At 40.8% G+C, this 24,309-nt stretch overlaps 2 protein-coding genes across 2 annotated transcripts in view; one reads left to right on the top strand and one right to left on the bottom strand.

Annotated features, from left to right (window-relative positions):
- The window catches only part of LOC137296184 (reelin-like), a 66,786-nt gene extending 56,620 nt beyond the window's left edge, over positions 1 to 10,166 (top strand). The window contains exons 49-58 of the mRNA XM_067827897.1: positions 2,101 to 2,276; positions 2,753 to 2,859; positions 3,173 to 3,408; positions 4,442 to 4,603; positions 5,842 to 6,080; positions 6,586 to 6,740; positions 7,388 to 7,604; positions 8,048 to 8,162; positions 8,416 to 8,594; positions 9,458 to 10,166. Coding sequence (XP_067683998.1) covers positions 2,101 to 2,276; positions 2,753 to 2,859; positions 3,173 to 3,408; positions 4,442 to 4,603; positions 5,842 to 6,080; positions 6,586 to 6,740; positions 7,388 to 7,604; positions 8,048 to 8,162; positions 8,416 to 8,594; positions 9,458 to 9,500 — 1,629 coding nt within the window. The 3' untranslated portion in view covers positions 9,501 to 10,166. The remainder of the gene's footprint in view (positions 1 to 2,100; positions 2,277 to 2,752; positions 2,860 to 3,172; positions 3,409 to 4,441; positions 4,604 to 5,841; positions 6,081 to 6,585; positions 6,741 to 7,387; positions 7,605 to 8,047; positions 8,163 to 8,415; positions 8,595 to 9,457) is intronic.
- A 674-nt stretch (positions 10,167 to 10,840) lies between these two features.
- The window catches only part of LOC137296188 (protein CFAP20DC-like), a 32,976-nt gene continuing 19,507 nt past the window's right edge, over positions 10,841 to 24,309 (bottom strand). Inside the window, exons 13-21 of the mRNA XM_067827905.1 lie at positions 22,900 to 23,028; positions 22,135 to 22,467; positions 16,091 to 16,241; positions 15,388 to 15,490; positions 13,992 to 14,444; positions 13,236 to 13,481; positions 12,797 to 12,876; positions 12,233 to 12,330; positions 10,841 to 11,698 (exon numbers count right to left, since the gene is read on the bottom strand). Of these exons, the coding sequence (XP_067684006.1) occupies positions 11,559 to 11,698; positions 12,233 to 12,330; positions 12,797 to 12,876; positions 13,236 to 13,481; positions 13,992 to 14,444; positions 15,388 to 15,490; positions 16,091 to 16,241; positions 22,135 to 22,467; positions 22,900 to 23,028 (1,733 nt within the window). The 3' untranslated portion in view covers positions 10,841 to 11,558. The remainder of the gene's footprint in view (positions 11,699 to 12,232; positions 12,331 to 12,796; positions 12,877 to 13,235; positions 13,482 to 13,991; positions 14,445 to 15,387; positions 15,491 to 16,090; positions 16,242 to 22,134; positions 22,468 to 22,899; positions 23,029 to 24,309) is intronic.

Raw genomic sequence — 24,309 nt, 5'->3', positions numbered from 1 at the left:
AACACTGAATTGTTTTTGGACGGATCCGAAAGTTCTCTTAATGAAGCTATGAAATCTTTGCTCTCTTTTTATAAATGTCAGGTTTGAAAATAAATATAGACAAAACGAAAGCAGTATGGATAGGTGCAATGGCAGGTAGTCAAATAGTTTTATCTCACGATTATAAGCTAGATTGGCATAACAGGAACTTTGACGTACTGGGAATCAAATTAAATGCTCATTTAGAAAACCTATGGGTAATCAATACAAAGAAGAGGCTTGAAAATATAAAAAGAATTTTATGTATCTGGAGAAGACGTAATTTAACGTTGATTGGAAAAATAACCATCGCAAAAACTTTAGCTTTATCCACGATGGTCCACATCTTCTCTTCTCTCCCTAATCCCCCCAAAACATTTATCACTGAATTAAACAGATTGTTCTTCAAGTTTATGTGGAATGACAAAACTGACAAAATAAAATGAACTAATTTAGTGAGAACGTACGAAGAAGGTGGTCTTAGAATGGTCGATGTAAAAACCTTTGTCGACCCGTTAAAACTTTCATACTTGAAGAGATATATCCCTAATTTTAAGAACTATGATCTTGCTGGTTTCCCTTTGCAAAACCTTCTTCTCCTAGGAGCCAAAATTTCTACACACTATAAAGTCAAAAATCCATTTTGGAAAGACTCTCTTGATGCTTGGCATAGATATGTTAAAAGATATGCGTGTAATAATAACGACATTAACAAAATGTTCATGCAACCACTATGGCTAAATCACCAGTGTAACCAGTCAAGCTTGATCATTCATAACTGGATTAAATGTGGAGTAGTTTATATTAAAGATATTTGTAATGACCACAGCTTTCTAAGTTTTGCAGAACTTAAAAGAAATTCTGGCATCAAGGGTACTGTGCTTGACTTTAATCGTGTTATCCTTAGTATACCCAAACAATGGAAAGACGTGATACGAACAAAAACAATTTGAATATATTGAAGTTATCTATGTGTTCTCCTTGGAACGATTTGATCAAACCTGGTAAAGGCTCAAAGATATTTTACGATAATCTCATATCTGACTATAACATCCCGAACGTGTGTCTCAAATGGAACGGGGAACTTAGTGAGTCGCTGAATTGGAAAAGCATATTTTCACAGTATAGACAATCCACGAAAGACACGAAACTTTTAGATTTTCAATATAAATTTTTACACAGAGCCATTTACACTAAGCGAGAGCTACTAAGAATGAAATTGGTAGACAATGACCTATGTACATCATGTTGCTCAGCTAGCGAGCATATTTACCATGTATATCTTGAATGCCCAATCGTCAAAATGTTCTGGGCTGAATTTAACAATTTCACAACCCAGTTTCTTGGCAAAATGTACGAAACGTCAAACCACGATATTTTATTCTGTTGCAGTGGAAACCATTTACTCAACCACATGATTCTGTTAGTAAAGCACCACATTTTCGTTATGAATATAAGAGGACACAAACCCAGCTTCACTATCTACAGAGCATTATTAAAGGACGTTTATGAGACAGAGAAATTTATCAATAAGAAAAACGTCACCATGAAACACTTTTATAGAAAATGGAATGTCATTGCTGCAATCGTGTAACTAGAAAAGAGCCTCTTGCATTCGCTGTATCATCTATGTATCAGCTATACTGTTTAATCCAGATATTTCCAATATGAAATATATTGTACTGTCTGCCTTTCTACTATGCGATCTGTTAAATTATATTATACCCATAAATCCCATGGAACTGTAACCAAGTAAAGTGAATAAAAAATATCTCAAAAAAAAATAAAACATAAAAAAATATAGATGGAATGTTGCTGAGTGTGGCGTAAAACTAAACTCACTCACTCACCCCAATGAATCTGAAGCCTTTCAGGGGCAGTTGGGTAGTCCAGTGGTTTATCCATTTGCTCATCCCACCAAAGGCCCAGGTTTAATTCCTCACATGGGTAAAATGTTGTATTTTATTTCTGGTGTCACCACAATGATCATGTTAAACTGAATGAATGTTGGTCTCTGTTCTGTATGTTTGACGCTTTTTACCTTTGACTGTGACGTAGCTTTCTCATCTCTATGGCCAACAGACGCAGCTGAAGGACACATTTGACAAGCCTGGGGTGAACCACAGTAAGTGGACCATGGTCCAGTCAGGGGATATCCAAGATGGCTGCTCCACCCTGGTTGAGGGGACATCCCTGGTGTTTGACGGGCCAGGGATGAGGCAGGCTGTCACGGTGGACCTGGATCTCAGGAATGCCAAGTAATGAACTAACTTCTGTCGTGACTGGGTCATGGATGTATGGTTACATTGTTATTGTTAGTGATGGTTAGATATGTTTAAGCTTTAAATACATGCTTTAGAGATGAGTTTGTGCGTTTTCATTCAATGAACAGTTGAAACAAAAAGAAAACTTATTAAAACGTCAATTCGAGTTGATAGATTGGTTGACTGTTTTTTTGTCAACGTCACACTCAGCAATATTCCAGCTAAATGGTGGTGATAAAAAATTGAGTCTGGACCAGGCAATCCAGTGATCCAGTGTTTTATACTGCTTTTAAGAATATATTAGGAAAATCACAGCGGGAGACACACATTGTTACGTACAGTAAGTCTATCTAGGTTTTCCATTTGAAACTCAAAGTTTTGATTGCCTGTCTCCTACAAGCTCTGTAAATGACTCACTTTCCCCATCCACTAAAATCAGAAGATCTATACCCACTCTATTGTTGACACAGGTTCATGCAGTACACAGCAATGATCGGTGGCCAGAGCATCCGCCCCGGGTGCTACCTGCCCAGCTCGCGTGATCAAAGTGTCCTGCTTCAGTTCTCAGTAGACGGAGGTATTGCAGGCTAGGCTAGCATGTCCATTTCATGTCATCTGAAACTCAGTCATTGAGGGCTCAAAAGACTCAGTTGTTTCTCATTACTTGAGTGAATCTACCATGGATGGTTTTGTAACTATTGTAATATGAAATGATTGTTTTCTTGACCTTCCTACCTACTGCATATGATTGGTAGGGAAGACTTGAATGGCATTTTGTAAACAGCCTAATATTTAAAACGTTGCTTGTGATACTAAAGACTGGATTGGTGTTACCATGATTTGAATCAGGAAGAGCTTGGGTGGTATTCAGATAAACCTCCCTCCTACAGGCATCTCCTGGACCACACTACACACTCTGGACTATTCCACATACCTTACACCACGCGAGGATTACCTCCCTTTGCCAGAGGCCGCACGGACGGAGAGCACTCGGTTCCGGTGGTGGCAGCCACTGCCTGTTAATTCCCACATGGAGCTCCCCCTATGGGCGCTGGACAATGTCCTGATTGGCGGAACAGAGATCAATCCCAGTCAATTCTTCCACACCTTCAACCTCTCCATGCCGGTACAGTACAACTGAATTACTCGGCATGGATGGCTAATAGCCATTTAACATTTACCTGACATTTAAACTTTACATCTATGTGACATGGCTTAAACCTAATCATCATTTTCAGTGGCACGTATGTAATTGTGCATGAAATGTTTTGAAAAGAGAGTAATACGTTACCTGTTTCAGACTTTTCAATTTCCCTACCACAATTTTGTTTTATAAATCCTTCATTTTCTATAAAATTGAGGTGTTTCATACATGACCATGTGACATACCTACCGAAAGGGTCAAAAGTTTGCTGCCAACTGCCAAACCATATTTGTGAATAGAAAGCGAGATGTCATCCATCATGCTGTGCTTCTGAGATATCTGCTGCAGTCTTGTCCCTGATAGTCAAATGGTACAAAATATAGATTCACAGTCATAGCAAAATTCAAAACCTATTTGTTCATCTGGTTATGAAATTCTCTTTTGATGGTCTGGCTCTTGTTAGCTGATGCCAGTAACATGTTGACTGTCTCTCATGAGTATACTCGTAGAATCAGTTCTGGTCGCAGTTGTTACTACGAGTTATCTAGTAGGTAGATGTTGGCAAACAGGCACAAGAAACAAACAGGCACAGACACAAGAAACAAACAGGCACAAGAAACAAACAGGCACAAGAAACAATCAGGCACAGGCACAAGAAACAAACAGGCACAAGAAACAAACAGGCACAAGAAACAAACACCTCCTAGTGCTGTTTGTTACAGCCAGAAGGTGACTGCTTCTTGTGCCTGTTTGCCAAATGAAACTTGCTTTAAAATACCACTGATATACCTACAAGATTATTCACATCCTGCAAATTTTACCAGAATTGTTATGACCAAACTCATGGTGGCCGTCATAATAAAAACTTAAAACATAAAAATAAAACATGTTCTAAATCTGCTGTGTAGACAACAATTGACACCTAGACACCATCTCTTTGATTTCTTGTTTGCGTTATCTAGACATCACTCCTGTACATTTCTGTGTGTATTGGATGTTCCTCATCTTTTGACAGCAAGATGACTCTTCAGACTATGAGTTCAGTCCACATGGAAAGATTGAGAGTGACGTCTGCTCCAAGGCCGACAGTGCACTGTCGTACAAGGAGGGGTTGGGAGTTCGGGTATTCACTACAAACCAGCTAATTGTACAGGCTGGATACATGCTGCAATTCAAGGTAACAAATGGATACTTGAAACTTATTTCAATATTCATTATTTGTTTGACAACAATAAAAATGTAGCCCATGAGGTTCCTGTGCTTGTAAGAGGTTCAGTAACTTACTTGTACGCTAAAGACATGGATCATTCATAAAAACAATCTGATTGTCAGCTTCATTATTTACAGGCAACACTAACGAACGAATAAACTGATTTGTTTTATTCTTTTAATCATTAAATGTGAAAGACTTGTGGTTAAGTCTTAAGCGGAACACCAACTCATTCTTATAAAACTTGTGGTTAATTCATACCAAGCGATTAAAGGTTTCGGTAAACCACAGACAGGTGATGTAACTCTGTTGCCGGAGCCGTGCAGTGACGTCATAGGAGGAATGATTTTCAGTTAGTTGTGGGAAGCTCATCATTTTGCTGATTTCTCAACGTCAACAAAGACATGCTAAATTTTTGTGTTGCTGTCAATTGCTCCTTGGTGTCAGGTGATGGTGTCACTAGGCACAGATTTCCACCGGGCCCTGTAGTTTGTGCTAAATGGGTTGTTTGAGTGTGGGAAGTGAGCGATGTGGAAGCCTGTGCATCAGATGGTTCGTTCCCCCTCTCTCTTAAATAAATGACCTATGTATTTGCACCCCCTAGAGTATATGTGATCTTTGTCTGTAGTTCAATCTAGAGGATTTGATATTAATGGTGACGTACCCATCTATGACAAGTGCCACCTTCCATGCCTTTCGAAAATATTTCACAGCTTGCCCTTGTGCATACTTCATTTATGAGAACAGGTGATTTATTCATCTTTCACTACGAGCTGGCGGTATGGGGGTTGTTGGCTCAATCACAGGAGTCCCAACAGTTTCCTGTGCAGCTTTAGCCCTTGTCATGACTGAATCCTGTGACACCTTTTGCTCATCTTTAATGAGTATTTGATTATCCACATCATACTGGAGCTAGTGGATTCCACCAAGGGTACGGAAATCCAGGATCTGCAACACTGATTGTAATGTAAAGAATAGTAGTTAATATCCACTTCACCCCACTTCACTTGCTGCTGATGTACATGTCCTCTCTACAATGTACTCGAGGATGATCATTGTTTGCTTTAGAAGTGTGACCAGTACGGCTTCTAATATGGCTACAAAGTCTTGAAGGACCTATGACAGCTCCAGACTACGATTTTTTATGCTTTCTATGTAAGTCATGGCTTTATACTACATGTGCAATTCTTGTCTGATGTTTCCAGATTGTAGTGGGCTGCAGCCAACATTACAATGTCTGTGAGGACCACGCCCCAATCCGCCTTGAGTACAACAAGAACCCCCAGTCAGGGCGCTGGCATCTGGTGCAGCAGCTGTGTCTCCCTGACAACAACCAGATGGAGTGTCGGCCCCAGGTCCACCATCAGGCCAGCGTCTTCACCCTGGCAGACTTCCCTACCTGGACAAGGGTGACAATCAGCCTCCCAGACAGGGTCTTCTCAGGGTGAGTTCTAGACAGACAGGGTCTGAGCGAGAAACAGTTATACTGAATGTTACACGGGAAGCGGTCAGGCAGCGGTTATGTAGGTCAAGCGCTGACAGAGGCAGGCAGGTTGATATACTCCGTTACTCTGTGTGTCTGTGTCCAACACAATAACCAGTCTTTATATACAAACTCACTTATTCCTGAACATTTGAGCACGATACGACCATCGCCATTAACATAGAATTTTCTCCTCCTGCCTTGTGTTTATTTCAGTCAAACATTCTCAAATAGAGGTAACTCTAGAGAACTACCTTAAAGGTCTGCCGCTACAATACCAATAGCACTGAACATTTAAGATACGAAATGTGACCCATAATAATTATCACTTAATCAGTGCTACAATTTATAGAAAATACACCCTCTTAACAATATGTTATAGGTATTTATCATAATGGAATGGAATAGATACACTGGATAGTTGAGGGTGAGCTGCCAGCAATATTTCAACTCATCCTAATTCCAGGTCTACCCGATTCCGGTGGATCCAGGCATCACCGGACCAGACGTCTACTGGTTGGGGTCTTGATGACATCTATGTGGGGGAGAAGTGTCAGAACATGTGTAGTGGACGTGGAGACTGCCAACATGGGCGTTGCATCTGTGATGAGGGATATCACGGTATGTCCATCTTCCATCTGTACATCAAGCCAAAAATTACATTTTATGGTCACAGCATTTCTAAACACGACACATACTCTGTGTGGCACAATGGTTTCAGATATCCCGGGTTTGGGCCCATGTCCCAGATTTAGTACACTTCCTCCAGTAAAACATTATCTGATAAGACTTTTTCAAAAGGTGACTTGGGGTCAGACTGGGACAGCCCTACATGGGAGCTGTCAATGTGGCTGGGATTAATAAACAAATTTAAAAGGCAAGTTTTCGCTGTCTAAGGTGATTCATGATTTTGGTGTTGGAACACTAGCAGTTTTTGGTGAACCATGGCATGTAACTTTTGAAATAATGATCTGATAGTAACTATTTATAGCTCATTTTGTTGGAAATTCATCTTGCTTTCAATCCATAGGCCTCAACAGGGCCTTAAAAATATTTTACGTGGTGAAATGTAACTTTAATTGAGGAGGAGGTGGTTTTATCATTCCATCCCTTTCCTTTTATATGGTACTAGGGTAGGGCCTTTTCACGTATAATATAATGTCTCTCTTACACTGTTTCTAAGCAATACAAGCCCCTGTACTCCTCGGTGCACAGTCGGACAAGGAGTAACAAGCATTATCTTCAGTGTTCTTACTTCTGTGTTTCAGGTCCCACCTGTAGACCTAGCAGACGTCAGCTCCCAAGCAAAATGTTTGAATCATTTGAAGGTGGGATATTCTCAGCACACTGGGCAGCAGTGACTGGAGGTGGCATCGGGTTTGGATGTGGGGCACTGCTGCCATATGCTCATGGAAAGACACTGTATTTTAATGACTGTGGCACAAGACAGGCAGTCACTGCAGAGATGGATATGACATCAGCTGTGTGAGTATTCTGGATTAGAGGTGCAAGCAGTGTTCACAATGTAAGCGTGACAGTGGGAATGACCAAGAATCAACTCTGGTAGCTTACTTCCTACACAAATTCGTACATCCACAATACCGGGTACATAAGGGATTGTGCATGGTTTAAGTGCACTTGTTTTAGATTTCTTGTCTTTAGTGTTACGTACCTCCTTGTTTTGAAATCCTTGATCTGCCGATTGGGACAGATGAAATTGTGGCAAATGTTTTGGTCTGTGTGCATTTATGGAAATCAAAATGGTATCAACTTGTCTGGATCTGTCTACACAAGCCTACAAGCATCAGAGAGTTAGCTTTCACAAATCTTGTAGCAATATGAAATGAATGTAGTACACAGCAAACAATCACAATAATTTCACTTGTATTAACAGTATTAAAATGTGTTTTGTTTCGTTTTTGTTTCAGAAAAATAATATTTGTGATGCAGATAGGTTGTCAGGCTCAGACAGAGAACTGTAACGTGCGTCTGGGCAGCGGTCCTGACTATAGAGGTGTGTTGTTGCAGTACTCTACCAACAAGGTGAGGCGAATAGACAGGCAGTCTTCTTTTTTATAGTTATCTTAATCTTGGATTAACTGAAGTTTTTATACTACTTTAAACAGTATCACAGCAGGGTACATCAGAAATAGGATTCACAAACTGATTCACAGTTCCTCTATGTGAGGAATCAAACCCATACCTTCAGATTATAATCAAACATTTTAAGCACTAGGCTACCCAACCATCCCTTTTAGTCTGGGAGACCCAAATCATTAAAATAGATCTACCTCAGGGTTCTGACTGGAAGTTACTGGCCCGCCATGACCCAGAAGACTTCATGAGGCCGCGGCGTATGGCGTATGATGTCCCTTCCGCAGCCAGGGCTGTGGGCACTCAGTTCCGGTGGTGGCAGCCAATACACGATGGTGCAGGATCAGATCAATGGGCAATTGACAAAGTAGAAATTATTTCGTAAGTATGTTCTTCTGGAACTGATAAAGATTACAAAGATGAAACTGCTAGTGCATGTGTACATCCTTGTTTGTCTCAGTCCCACAAACCATGGCATAGCACTTCAATTCTGTCATTCTGTAATGTTATGGCCACATACAGAGCAAGTCAACATTTTCCAGAGGTTCTGAATCTGCCATTTCACTTGTACTCCTTTCCAATCCAAATGGTGGAGTTTTTCTATCAAAATACTATATCTTGAGAGATTGTGAGGTAGTCTGATGGATTGTGAGGACACAATGTAGTAACTATTGAAATGTGACAAGGATCAGGCTCACTGTCTTGGTTGACACAAGTCATTGAACTTCATTTGAGTTGATTGATGCTCAGGATGTCAGTCTTTGGATTGTCTCGTCCCTGTGAGGTTCTTGAGAGGTATTTAGAAGTTGGTATTCTAATATATGACAAAATGTTATGGATGTCAACTTCTTCTTTATTGTTTTCACAGTGTCTCTGGGCTTATTCCTTCCCCCTTTGTCAGGTGGTAGAAGGGGCAAGGAATAGCCCAGAAATGTTGTGAAAACAATAAAGAAGTTGACATCCATAACATTTTGTCATATTTCTCGTCCCTACTTGAATATTACAGACAGCCATCATATAGCAGAACATTTACTGAGTGCAGTAGTAAACAACAAACAGAACTTGAGACAAATGTGTAATACACAATATTCATGGTCCTACTAAAGTCTAGCTTCATCTGAATCACATCATGAAAAATGTCCACAATGCGATATAGAAACTTCCTTTTCATATATGAGAAATTTGTATGAAAATCCAACGTTTCATTTGCTGCAGCCTCTCTAATGTATGTTCTTGTATTTCAGTGGCCCATCACATCACGGCAGGAACAGATGGACAAGACAGTAAATAATGAGATACATCCAACATCACAGTTGTCACAATATCTGCAGAAATGTACCTAGAAACCGAGGCCTGACTAAGACATGACTGTGACGTGTGAAGGATTGTGTACATACACCGCTGTGTAGATACATGTAAATATTTCTACAGCTGACTGGGTGACACAGGCCAGCTAGTATAGAGTCTTGTCTAGTTATTTCTGCAACAGTGCCTTGAACTACATTCAGATGTACAAAATCAGTTATGTAAGTATATATAGTCCATGTATACAGATTGTCAGTTTACAAAATATCAGTACGAAAAACTGAAGTCATTTAACATCCAGTCCTTGTCGATTGCTTAGGTGCACTGGTGGATAGAATTGTCTTTTGTACGTTCTTTCATTATATTTCCTGTAGTGCCAAAGATGCTTCTTATTAAAAATACTTCTTAAAGTACTTTTCATCATTTAAGACAAAAATTGACATATTTTACACATTGCGCCACAGGTTTTCATTTTGTGTGTAACCCTTCACAACAACCCATGTTCACCAATACTTGACCAGTATTTTCTTCAATATTCTTATGGTGCATGTTCGGATTATATGACAAAACAAATCCTGTTGCCAAACTATGAAAGTAGAATTGTATATACTGATAGAAACATGTTAAGTCATTAAATGTTCAGTCTTTTGCACTTGTTAACATTTCATTATGTTCAAAAGCAAGGTGGAATGGATGGAAAAGTGGCCTGTATTCCCTGAATTTGGTGTGGAGTTAAGTCCCTTAGTCATGTCAGCATTTCCTGCCCATCGGTTCACACCCAAAATGGACCCCAGCGTTGGTAACAATGCATGTGTTGTCGAGTTGTACAACTATGATCACTTTGGATATGCCTGCAACACTGTCATGTTACGATGGGAGGACCCACATACACAAATCAATCTTAGTATTGTTGTATGTCTAAAATCAATAGCCCATACAGAGGAAATTTGAGCATATAAATTTTGTAAATATGCCCAGAGACTCATGATGAAGTTCCCAACAGCTGTAAGTGAAACAACAGTCTTGTTGATAAGATGATTCAGTGTTTGTGTGGAAGTGTTTTGGCTTTCATTTTTCTGATATAGCAGTCCATGGCCATATCAAATTGTTTAAATTCAAATTGCATCAATCCACACGCATTCATGTTGCAATATTAGTAAAATATTTGTAAAAGTCTTCAATGTGACACGCCTGTTTCAGTTCACCCCACACAAGAAAGATTTATTTCACTCTCTGGATCGGATACTCATATTATCACATAGAACACTGGATATCTGCATGACACATCACAGCACTACTTTGTCAACAAGAAAACAAAGAACATCAATCAATCTGTATTTTATATGTACAATTTACATAATTACAAAAATATTTGATCCAGGAAGGTATCAAACTCATAGCCCTGACTTTCCCTTCCCTGTCAATACACTGAATACAATAACAAGAAGATATATCTGCTTGCTATACAAGTGCTTTGTCCACTTGTTGATAACGAAACACCAACAGAGATTATTCTGATAACAGGAAATATTTTGAATGTACAAGTCATGAAATAATTATCACAGTAACAGTCGGATATTTACATCACAGATGGAATCTGTCCAGTAATATCAAACAATCTTATTCCATGTTTTAAGTGCACAGACTACCTATACTCCACTATATATTAACTAGTCTAAACTTCTGATCATGTTGATAACTTATTCATATATTAATAAACCTGACTGTCAATCTTTGAAGAGCCACGCGTATTTAATGCAGCTAGAGATGCTTGTTTTAAAAGGTAGACATACTTAAAAGGGTGCTGCCACAAATATGTCAAAGAGGGTAATTGAATGGCATTAAAAATCCAGGGCTGCCTTCCACTTAACTCAACAAATTGTGAGAAAATATGCATGGTATCTTTCTGGTTTAATACTTCACAGGGAGTTGCATATGTAATTGGAACACACACAGATCTGAAAAACTTCGTGGTGTGGAATTTTGCACGTGGAATATTGTCGCTATGACAACTGAAGACACTGGAATGCTTGGACTGGCTCAGCCTATCCCTGGTGTGCCCTTCAGTTCATAATACTTCCGCGTTACCGGGTCATAGTAACAGTTGAGACTGGGGTCAAACAGGAGGTTCACCTTATCATCATCCGTGTCTTCGCCATTTGACTGAAGACCACTAGAATCTGGAAAAGGAATTATGTCATCATTTACAGACATTCCCCTGACAAGTCTGATATGATGCCTACACTGTCCTACAGTCATCAGGAAAATAGCCAAGCCTATTTTGGTCCTAAGTGTAATAGTGGAGGTCAAAAAGGAATTTGAACCTACAAGGTCTACCAGTCAGTTCAATATGATGCACGTTTTCATGAAAGGAAGATTCTGGACAGAAATACACGTGACCAATCGTTATGAAGCTCCATATGTTGAAAATTGTTAGTCACATGACACAAAATTCCTTCCAAGTTAATTGGAATGAGCATAATGCTAAAAGTAAGCGATTCATATATCTGTAAGGCCATTTCTGAACCTCTGCATACTCTTAGAAGATCTGCCATCACATAATGAGGTCTGAGGTCTGTGCAGTATTAGTTCAACACTATTGCATTGCATCCTTACTTGAAAGAGTTAACAATGGCAGGTTTGAAGGTCACTAAATATTTTTAGTCTTATAAGTGAGGCACTGAGCACAGACATACATCTTGTGGTCCCCTCACCTATGTTGTGAGACTCTGGGATCTCCTCCACCATGTGGCCGGTGTGGTTCAGGTCGCCTGGCAGGACAATCGGGGGACTGTACACTCCACTCCAGTCTCTATAACATGCATCACATCAAAACTACAGTCTGCCTACTCAAGACTTGTTCCAGGATCTCACATAACACGACTGATTCTATAACACACACTGGTCTATATAATGAATAATAATAGACACAACGAATTGTTCAACACAAACAGTGCCATGCTCCAACTCCAATCACAAGACATCACTAGAATACTGTCAAAACTGATCACACTGCACTTTTTTTCTGTATGACAAGGTAAGGAGCGAAGGAATATTTGAAGCTGACTAAATCTTGGACTGGGAAGATCCATGTGTGACTTGGTTGATCAGTATTTACTAGTTTGTATACTGAACACTACATATACAGTTTGATAGCACCGCTATAATCATTACAGTCATGATACAGTGACATGTATTTTCTCACAGACCATGGCATGGTCTTTCAGCATTCACAGGGTAAAGTTTTGTATTCTCCCAGGGAGGGAAGAATCACCTACCTTGGGTTTGATGATGTTAAGGTATCACTGCTGAGCCGTGATTTCATTTCATCTTGATAGTTGTGTGGCATCTGGTGGATCTACATCAAAACATATTTCACTCAGTTTCATACAAACTCTATAAGCACATCAAAGAGGTGGTAATCATTTCAACACCACTGATAGTTTAGTGATCTGTTTCTGCTACGGCGTACATGAACATATATACATAAAGATACTTCATTTAACAAAGTTGTGATTGTAATTAGAAGACCACACTGAGAGTTCATTAAATCATCATCAGCTTCTGCTATAGTGCACATGAATCAATACAGACTTAGATGCTTCATGCATTGGGGCTAAAAAGCATGATCATGTACACATGATATATAATGCCATAAACCAGTATTCATCCCTTGAATCAACTCTAAAAAGAAGCTGTGTGTGCCTGCCGACTCACTGGGGCTTTCCAAGTGCTGAAGCTGGTGTCATCATCACTGGTGGTTGTTGGTGACTCGGAGTACATCTGTGGTGCAATGTGATCGTAGTGGGAGCGACGAGGGCTCCGGTTGAAGGTGTTCAGGTCTTTCCTCGGGGAATCAGGTGCTTCCTCCTCCTCCTGCTGTCTCTTCATACTGAGGAACATCTGAGCCTCGAAGGAGTCCGTAACATCAGCCATCTGGTATTTGGTGAAGTCGTACTGGCGCTGTAACACACAGAATATCTCCATACAGAGTACAGGAACGAATCTGTAAACATACGTAACTAGGTTGATTGTCAACAGTCTGCAATGTTTGCTTCACATCCCACCTTACTGATTATTCAGTTTGGTTAATTTGTGGTAATAAGTACTTAGAAGGAAGATATAATATGTAAATAGGTAAGGGAGTGCATCTATCATCCTTTTCTGACATGAGTCACTGAAACAGAATCACCAAAATACAAAGTTACATATTTGCTGTATTTAACCAACAGTCCAAATCTGATGTGTATGACGAAGGTTCACGTCTACTTCTACTTCTACTCAGAATGCTTCGTGTAAGTTTTTCAAGCACCTAAGTAAATTACAAGGGCAAATATGAGAGCAATATGCATGACATGTTAAACTTATAATTGGATTCACATATTAATGAAAACACTGACCATTCTCTATATGCTGAAACAACGGAATTGTTCACTACAAGGTGGCAATAAATTTGCTCAACTGAACACTTACTGAGGATGGATTGGCATTTGAGATTCTGGCATCATTACTTGGTATCTGTACAAGGTTCTTGAGACTCATCCTGGATATCACATTGCCATGCAGACCTCCATTCTGGTCGGCATATAATGCAGGGTTAAACTGCCCTCGTTGCTCAGGGCTAATGCTGGAAACTTTTGGCACTGTATCAACAGTTCGTGCTCGCCCACCACTATCCCCACGTTTGCCCCCTGACCCTCCTCTCTGATCCCGTGTTTTAGGACTCGACGTATTGGATGTCCCGCTATGAGGGCGTGAACTGCCACTGTGAGGTCTAGACCCTGGCTTTCTGTGTCTAGATGGAGTTGTCTCCTCATCAGTGCTTGACATGTCATTCACAAAGTCATCCTCTAGTCTTGCTCCACGGGCAGAGAGAGAATCCATGGCTGACCTTGGGTTGGATTTTTGGGGTCTGGCCTTCTTGGACTGGAAAATGATTCAGTAAATAACAAAAGAAAGGTATTTCATGGCTATTTTCAAGAAGGAAGATCATAAAGAAATGGTTATGGTTATAAATTTCATTTTCATGCTTTAGACTGTAATAATGCTTGAGGTTACTTTCAGGTTGAGGTTGTCCCTTCATCAGGATCTAATATTTTACTTCTTGACCCTTTTATAGGTCCTGATCCTGTGGTTATTTCTTGCCCTTTCATCAAGACCTGACTCTGTGGGGCTTGCCGCATTAATACGATCTGTCATCATGGGGCTACTTTATGTCCCTTCATCAAGACCTGATGTTGTAGGGCTATTTCTTGCCTATTTAATAGGACCTGACATTGTGGGGCTACTTGTTGCCACTCCATCAAGACCTGCATTTGAAGTCTATTTCTTGCCCCTTTTATAGGACCTGACATTATGGAGCTATTTCCTGCCCCTTCATCAAGAATTCAAATAGTGGGGATACTTCCTGTCCCTTCATCGAGACCTGATTTTGAGGGGCTACTTCCTTCCCCTTCATCAAGAATTGACATTGTAGAGCTATTTCTTGCCCCTTTAATAGGACCTGACACTGTGGACCTACCTCCTGCCCCTCATATGGACCTGACATTATGGGATCTACTTATAACACATCAAGATCTGCCCTTTTAGGTCTCAATCTTGTTCCTTCATCCGGAACTGACATTTCAGGGCTACTACTTGCCCTTTCATTAAGACCTGATTTTCAGGGACACTCTCATTTGTCATAACAGCAAAACATTAGTACTGGGTGCATGTTTGTAAGCGAGAGCAGTCAAACAAGTAAATAAAATGACATGAGACTAAAGCACCCACAATGACTGCTAGAGTTGTTCACTCAGTCTGACCAGTGACTACATATACTATACAAAGCATTCATCTATCACCTCCAGTCCTTCTCTCTCACATTTACCTGTTTGGCATCAAGTTCTGCTGTGTTAGGTGACATGTTCCTGTGAGGTGCAGTTGTTGGAGCGACCGAAAATACATGGAGATGGTTGTGGTCCGAGGAATCTCTGAAATCATTATACAGAATACATAAATTGCACTACAGAGCTAGTCAGCCAAAATTTATGCTGCTTCTTGGAATATTACAGCAATATCTCAGCAAGGACAACAGAAATGTACCTCTATTCCCACGTGGGGAATAGAACTTAGGTTTTCGGTGGGACAAGTGAATGCCTTAACCCATAGACTACCCCACAGCACCAATATGCTTTGGAAGAGAAATATGTAATTCTATTCAACAATATATTTATTTAGCTTGTTGGCTAATGTAGTCTTGGGTAATATTTAAGTCATATCATGTCAGTCTGTAAATAATCAAGTTTGAATTAGAGTATACAATAGCTGATAATGTGAGCAATTACTGACACCATCATGGTGCAATGACACTTTTCTATCAAGTCACTGATCCTGACCAATACATCTGGTTCCCACTTCCATTCAGCAAACTGGCAAATACACTCACCCAGAATCTCCACAAGGGTTACATGTAAAGGTAAATGATAAGAAACAAGTCAATGTCTGACATCTGTGAAACAGGTACAAACAAAAAATCTTCACATTAATTGTCATAATCAGCAATGATCCAGCCTGATATTGGCACTACTCACTCCTCACTGGACTCGTAGGACTTGGCCTCGGACTCACTGGACTCGGTGTCATTACTGCTGTCATCTTCTGCTTGTAGACCACGTCGGACATTGGAATGTAGAAGACCAATCACCTCACTGATAGACTCATCCCCATCCACTGACCTGGACTCTGTTGGACAGAGCAAGATGTAGAGCATCACTCAACTATCCATTCAGTGCAATACGGCAGCACACAGGTATTGTTTTTACAGAGCAAGATGTAGATCATCAAAATAACTCATTCAGTGCAATACGGCAGCACACAGGGATTGCTGGACAGAGCAAGATAAACAGCATCATCAAAATGTAATTTTCTGAATAAAATTGATATTTTATACTTATCCTGACTCATGCTTAACTGCTTTTCTCCTCTTCCTGGCAAAGGTAGTGGAACACCTGAAATCCCTTGAAGTTCCCTTCTAAAAGAAGCAGACGTAAAATTCACACTCACCCATGTATTACCTCCCTTCCTATGCACATGGTCAGCTGATCGGCCATGATACTTCACTCTCTCCTGTAATCGCCCGACATGAGAATACGAGAATTCAGCATGTCTGTCAGGGGTGGCTGGGAGGGCTTTCGTCATGAGTCAGGCTAAGTATAAAATATCAATTTTATTCAGAAAATTACATATTTTTCCTTATCCTGACTCATGCTTAATTGCTTACAGAATCCAACGAAAACGGTGGTGGGTCAGACAATGCTGGATTCTGCTGTCTGTTCCAAGTTACGTCCAATAATTTCCCCCCTAACGGGAACTTGTAACGGCGATAATTCAGTCCTATTCTTCTCACATTCATTGTACATTTAGGGGGGAATCACATCCAGTCGAACCTGTCCATCCATAGAAGGCTTTGTTGACTGGCACATGATGACACCAAAAGTAGCTAGTTTCTGATGCAACTAAATGTCAAGATAAAGCAATCGAGACTAGTTGCGACCTTTCTTCATGTTCAAATATCTTCATAAGGTCCTAATCACTCATACCAGTCTGTTCTAGATGTGCGAATAGACTTTCCACCAATATACTCCGCAGAGCGTCTGGCTTCCACAAGTCAAGTGATAAATCAGGTGAGTTAAGTCAGCGTCGTCGGGGAACTGTTAGTTGCTAACCAAGGACAAGTGGCCCAAACTGATGAATGCCAGAGACGTCCTCTGTGGCTATGTCTTGTAGATAACGGTTGGTAAACACCGTGTTTGACTTCCACAAGCAGCGCTCCATTATAGTTGATAGCGAGCAATTCCCACATAGCGCTAGTGTAGAGGCCAAGGCTCTGACTTCGTGTAAGTTGGAGGCTCATGGAGGATCCAATCCTGATGCTTTAGATGCTCTAAGTATAACAGTTCTTATCCACACTGAGATAGTGTTGCGGGATACTTCCATGGGTGTCTCAGTAGATATAGGGATAAATATGCGCTTGAACCGTTGTCTTCTAGACTTGGTACGGGCACTGTATATTTTCAATGCTCTGACTAGACATAATGATAAATCTTGTGTATTGTGAGGTCCTAAGAATGAAAACAAGGCCAGTATACAGAACTGTCTATCCAGTTAACCTGGTAGTTGATTCTTTGCTATGAAATCCAATCTTAGACCCAAATGAGCTGTTTCTTGATGACTTGTATCAAACTTTGTTCGATTAAAGTCTAAAGCATGAATTTCTGACATTCTTGCAGCTGTAGCCAGGGCAAGTAAAAATAGCGTCTTTTGATTCAACATTTCAATAGAAGTCCGATCAAGTGGTTCATACGCATCACTTGCAGGATGTTTTAGTACAATATTTAGGTCCCATGCTGGAGCTCCAAATCTGTGTTGTTGATCTTTCAACTTGGACAAACATAATAAGGCAAGAAGCTTGGGTACTTTAGTCAGCTTGATCCCTGTTCCCATGGTGAGAGCTGCTAAGTATGTAGATAATGTAGAACCTTTCAGACCCTTAGAATGACATAAATACCATAAATAATCTGCTATTTCATAATGAGTCGCCTTGTTCGCCGAAAATCTTTTTTTCCTGACGTATGTCTCAAAACGTTTCCACTTGTCGTCATAAAGTGTGCAAGTGGATTTCCGCAAGGCAAAGGTGACCACTTTCGCTGCTCTCGCAATATCCTCTGCGTTTTAAACAAGCCTTTATATGGTCCATACGTGAAGACGAAATACCGATGGTTGGACTTGCATTTGCTTTGTGTAGGGACGGATGAGAAGATTCTTCCACTCTGGTAATTGTAGTGTTGGTTGTCCTAGCTTTTCTATAAGTGTAGGAAACCAATCTCTCGTTGGCCAGTAGGGTGCGACCAAAATCAGTTGTAACCTCTTTGTTTGTCTGATTTTCACAATGACTTTTGGTAGCAGTACTGGAGGGGGAAACGCATACGCGTTTAGTCCTTCCCACAGAAGGCTGAGAGCGTCCGTTGTCCAGGCTAAGGGATCTGGTACTGGTGAAACAAAGGTTGTTGTCTGTTTGTTGAATCTTGTTACAAATAGGTCTATTTCCGGTCATCCGAAAGCTTGAGTTATAAGTTTAAACGTTAGGTGTAGTAGAGATAGTGATCTCGTTGGCCCTTGTTTATTTATGTAAAAAGCTACTGTTGAGTTGTCTGTGTGGATCATCAATAACTTGTCTCTCAATGCTGTCGTCCAGTGGTGGATGGCATGAATGACCACTTTCATTTTCAGCTGGTTGATTTGAAGAGCCTGTTCCTCTTCGTTCCAGATTCCTGCTGCTACCTCGTGAACTCCCCATCCTTGTAGAGATATGTCTACATAGAGGTGGTTGTTGAATACTGGCTCTAACATACAGGTTCCTGCGCAGACATTCGATCAGCGAGTCCAACACATCAGAAAAGGCTTCAGGCTGTCCAGGAGCGGAATCTGTCCTCAGTTGTTGAGATGAAGATTCAAGAATTGTTGTAAGGGACGTAACTGCAGTCTTCCTCTTCTGGTCATATCTTGCACTGCTGTAAGGAGCCCTAGTAGACACTGCCATTGTCGAAGTGTTAACGGAGAGAGTAGAGTTTGCATTATCATTTCTTAAATCCTGATCCACCGGTCCTCCAGAACTACAATCTGATTCAACGTAGTGATGAAATGAATCACAAATTCGATATCTTGTTGAGGTTCCAGTTCTGACTTTAGGTGATTTACTAACCAACCCAGTTGTGTTAGTAGCCTGATTGTGAAGTCTAATTGTAGTCGGAGTTGACTTTTCTGTTGATCCACTTGTATGCCGCCGTCCAGATAAAAAGCACTGCATAGCCCCCTGAGGTGTAGATAATTGACAATGGAGTTTGGTTATCTGTGTAAATAGCCATGGGGCCGAAGATATTCAAAACGGTAGGACTGTCCATTGGTAATGCTGGCCGTTGAAAAGGATTAGATTCTCAAGTCATCAGAGCTGAGTTAGTAGCCTGATAGTGAAGTCCAACTGTAGATCGAGTTGACTTCTCCCATGATGAGCTTGTAAGCTGTGAAGATGCATCATTCTTCAGATCATCAATGCTGAATGTGTTGACATTCCAAGGAAGTCTATTGATAGCTGGCTGGCGGTCTGATCAGAAACTGCCTTTCATTGCTGCAAGCCTCCTGATAGGCAATGTTGAGTCTGCTGTAGAAGATCTCTATGCCGTCTGAACAAATGACAAAGTAGACTGCTAAACTTGCGTGTAAATGACATCTTTCCATTGTTGAATGACTATAGGTCAAATGCAGACGACTTCCTAACACTGGAAAAATAACATCACATTCTGTGCAGGTCATTGTGTCTTGAGGACCAATCAGATTGTAGATGTAACGTCACTGGCTTTCTTTACAGGGCATTGTCTCTCAGGGACCAATCAGACTGTAGACATGTGTAGCAGATAACTGATCATTTTGAAATCTTGTTCAAACGGTGATACCCTTGCTAGCATTTAGGCTTATCCGTAACCATGCTGTTTGGTGAACATGTGTCTAGATTAGTAAAGCTCGCGAAAAAAAATTCCGCCGCTTGAAGCTGATGTAGACAAACTGTCTTCCAGGTAGATGTGTTGGAATTTTTCCACCGAAGAAAATACCGTCATCTCTTGTGATCGGAGGTGTAGCTTGCAGTAGTATGCTGCAGTCATCTTGAAGAATCTTCATGACATATTTATCGTTGAGAATTCCCTGCTTCTTTCAGTCGAATTGAAGACATTTACCCACAGGAGACGGTTGTATGGGAACGTCTGAGGGTGGAAAATTCCAGTCGTTCCGACCATGATCTTCAATGTTTACCTCCTGGACGCTCCAGTAATAAACATCTCTGGACTCTGAAGAATTTGGGCAATCATCCTTGCTTCCTCTTCAATCTTGTCAACGGAGTAGATTCAGTACCACAGTAGTTGAGACGAGGTGTTTGGACATAAACTGCTGATCCTTCTTCTGAGTGACGAAAGTTGACAGGAATATTCATTCTTCCCCGTTCGCAGGATTGCTGAATTTGAGATAAGAGTCTAAATCGAGCCTGTCTGAATGAACCTCTATCTTGCTGCTGATATGAATGCCATAGATAACTTTCTCAGAAATCGTAGATGCCGGAAACATTAATGCATGTCTTCCTTCTTCATCCTGTAAGTGTTGGGTTAGTCTCACTTAGTCTCAACATCCAAGGATTCCAACTAAGTCCAAACCATTCATGATTCACGATATGACTTCGGAGTCTGAAAATAGGGCTTCCTCCAGTGACAAATCACTATGGTGTCTAACTTCATTCTTCCTGGAGTAAGACGAATTCATAGATTGCCGACGATCCCAACTGTGTGAGTCTAAGTCCGAAGGGTAGGATGACAGCATACAGTGTCTTCTATGAATCCACAAGTGCACTCACATGAATGCCTGATGTCACTCACCCGAGTATAACTACTCGTGCGAGCGCACTCACTCGGTGTGGGTGTATCATTCTCTGTACTGTGACCTGATGATCGGGATCTGGATCTTCTGGAATGCGTGCGTGCATGCACCTCTTCTTCATCATCTGACGTGAGTGCAAGTCTAGATGAATGCCCTCGCTGATTCGCAAGTCAACATCATTGATGAGTGCAGTCGTCTTTCCTCTTGCAACCGTTGCTCCATAAGATTCATCATCTGCGTTGTGAATTGTTGCATGAAAACACCTGTGTCAAATGCATGCGGTGCAAAGCTGTGAACAGACTGTAAATATGATAAGAATTTTGCTTCAGACAAATTAATACAAAATTTACGAGTATGAGCAGAGCATAAAGGTTTACATGGAGGCAAAGTAAATGCGGGCCAACCGCCGACAGTCGTAACCTGCACTGAAAACACGATGAAATACATGTTAATACAATAATCACAAATTTGTATAATAAGATATATATATACAAGCCAAAAAACGCATACAACACAAATTTAGTTAAAAAAACCAAAAGAATGAAAGACTTATTGCTGTATACGGGACCCTGGGTGCCTCCAGCCGCCCTCGTCGGGCGATAGGGAGAGAGTGAAGCATCATGGCCGATCAGCTGACCATGTGCATAGGAAAGGAGGTAATACATGGGTGAGTGTGAATTTTACGTCCGCTTCTTTTAAAAGGGAACTTCAAGGGATTTCAGGTGTTCCACTACCTTCGGCAGGAAGGAAAAATATAACCCATTTAGTGCAATACAGCAGCACATACCAAAGGTCACTGGTGAAAAACAAGTACTTTCAGATCTGTTATCACATTTTTGATGCTCTGTCCATTGAAACAGACATTTTAATATGTTAATTACTTTAAATACTTTAACAACATAGATTATATGTTGCCCCTAACATGACCTAGTTTCAACTTAGATGAACAGGTAATGTTTTCATGTCACTTTTAGTGATGCTCCAGAAATATCTAACTTCCTTGAAAGGCATATTTTGAGGTCGCATCGCCTGAATAAAGTTGTTCATCCATTATCAGGACTTCACACAATGATACCATCACGCAGGAAACGCATTAAGCACTAAGTACTAAGTATCCCTAAAACCCACCCCACATAAGCAAGCTGCAGCAGCATACCTCTTGGTGTCTGTATCTCTGGGACGTCAGGACCAACTCCTCTGTCCTGTGACGACCTCAGGGGGTTCTTCTTCACCATTCTAGATCCCTGTAAACTTGGGAACTCCCGACGACGATGGTCAGACTTGTCCACAACTCCACTGAGGTTGACCGACTGGCCGATCACTTCTCTCTTTGATGTACTGCTCCAAACCGTGGCGGCCTCCCCAGATGAGAAGTCAGATGTGTCGCGGTCACCACTGTGGGTGTAGAGGTCCATGGTGTTGGTCACTGTCTGGTAGTTGCTGTCCCCGCCATGAGATATGGAGTCACTGCCCACAGAGGTAGGCTCTTCTGTAAACACACAACTCATGTTTTATATTTGAATGACACTAGTTAATATGTTACCAGGTTACATGCCAAAGATGTCAATGTTTAGTCTGACTCACAGATAAAATAGGCAAGCAAATTGACTTCTGAGGAATTTCATTCCAACCTGCTAATTGGTCTGGTCAGCATTAAAAAATCCTCAAAATTATTGAACATACTGACAAAAAACATAAAAAGGGAAACTGAAAACTAAACTCATCAACACAAATCATCAACATCAGCAAAGCAGAGCTACTCAATAAGGATATTGGACATCAATTCATGACTATCATTTTTGCCAGTACTCTCAACTTCAACTTCATGAAAGGGGAAAGTTGAAGTCAGGGTATAAGATAACATTGTACAAGGAGCAAATACATCAATACCTAGGCTCTTTGGCTATTCAAAATTCCTTACCTTTAACAGAGCCAGCACTGGACTGTCTCTCTTTAGCGTCAACATTCTTCACTCTTGGTCTGCGTCTCCTTCGGTCAGATGACGGCTCTCTGGGAGGGTGAGGGGTTACGATGGGGCCCTCTTTCACTCCTGAACATACAAATACATTCTAACAACACTTCACCAATATCACAATGGAAATCAATAACATATATCAATCTGTTTGCATGTCCAAACACTTACCGAACAGATGTTGAATTCTTTCTAATTCCTTCCAAACATTCCATGCTGAATTCTTTCTAGTTCCTTCTAAACACTGTCTGAACACATCTTATATTGTTTCTAATTCCTTCCAAAAATTGTCTGAACACATGTTCAATTCTTTCTTTCCTTGGCTACATGGTGAACGCAACTCATTCAATAAAATAATAAGAAAATTGTTAAAATCTAAATATTTTAGATATTTAAATACTTACCTTACCATAGGTTTATAGCATATTACCTCAAGCTTCGCTTAGTAGGAGATCTGACAGAGTTGAATTCAATCTTGAATGGCTACCTCGAATTCGACAACTGTAATTATACGGAAGTATCTGGATCTCCCCACAGCGCATGCGCGCAGACTCCACGAGAACTTCACTTTTACCTCACGGTCCGAAGAGTCCGTAGAGGGGAGGAGCATCCAGCGTTTGGAGGGACCAACTGCCCTATGGTAAGGTAAGTATTTAAATATCTAAAATATTCAGATTTTAACAAATTTTTTATTTACCTTACCATAGGTCTATAGCATGGATACAACAGACAGGACGGTGGTGCAGGACTCCAGAGTACCGTCAAAAGTCAATCACATATGCCTCTGGGCAGCCGGACCACTACTGATTTACAAACACTGTTCACAGGTCTGCTGCAACAATCTCTAGTGGAACCAGAATCAGAGTAGTAGGTCACGTACTAATCACCGGAGGAATACGGTACATTATCTCATGTAAGTACAAGAACCCCATGGACCAAGGTAAGTAAGATGGTACCTTATAGGGCAGAAGGACGCCTGAGTTGCTGTGCAACCACCAATGGTAAAAAAGACTGCCTATTACTTGTGGGACTTGGCAGTGGAAGATATGGAGGGGCTGCAGTCTTTTTTACCTTTGGTGGTTGCACACTAGCGCCAACAAAAACACTGTCTTCCTCATTAAGTGCTGTAACAGGACGTTCAGGTCCCACGCAAGCAGCCGGAACTTAACCTTTTGGTCCTCCAGTTTTGAATGCCTTCAATATAGCCACCAGTTCCATGATCTTCAAGACCTTCCTATCTCCTCTGACAGCTAACACTGAATTTAATGCTTACAGGTAAGTCCCAATGGTACTGCCCTTGAGTTTCCTCAACCACCATAAATATTTTAAAAACTCCGCAAGGAACTGGGGTGACGCTAA

This window comes from Haliotis asinina, chromosome 9, assembly GCF_037392515.1.
Source record: "Haliotis asinina isolate JCU_RB_2024 chromosome 9, JCU_Hal_asi_v2, whole genome shotgun sequence".
In the NCBI taxonomy this organism is placed as follows: Eukaryota; Metazoa; Mollusca; class Gastropoda; order Lepetellida; family Haliotidae; genus Haliotis; species Haliotis asinina.
This window is presented reverse-complemented; position numbering and strand designations above follow the sequence as displayed.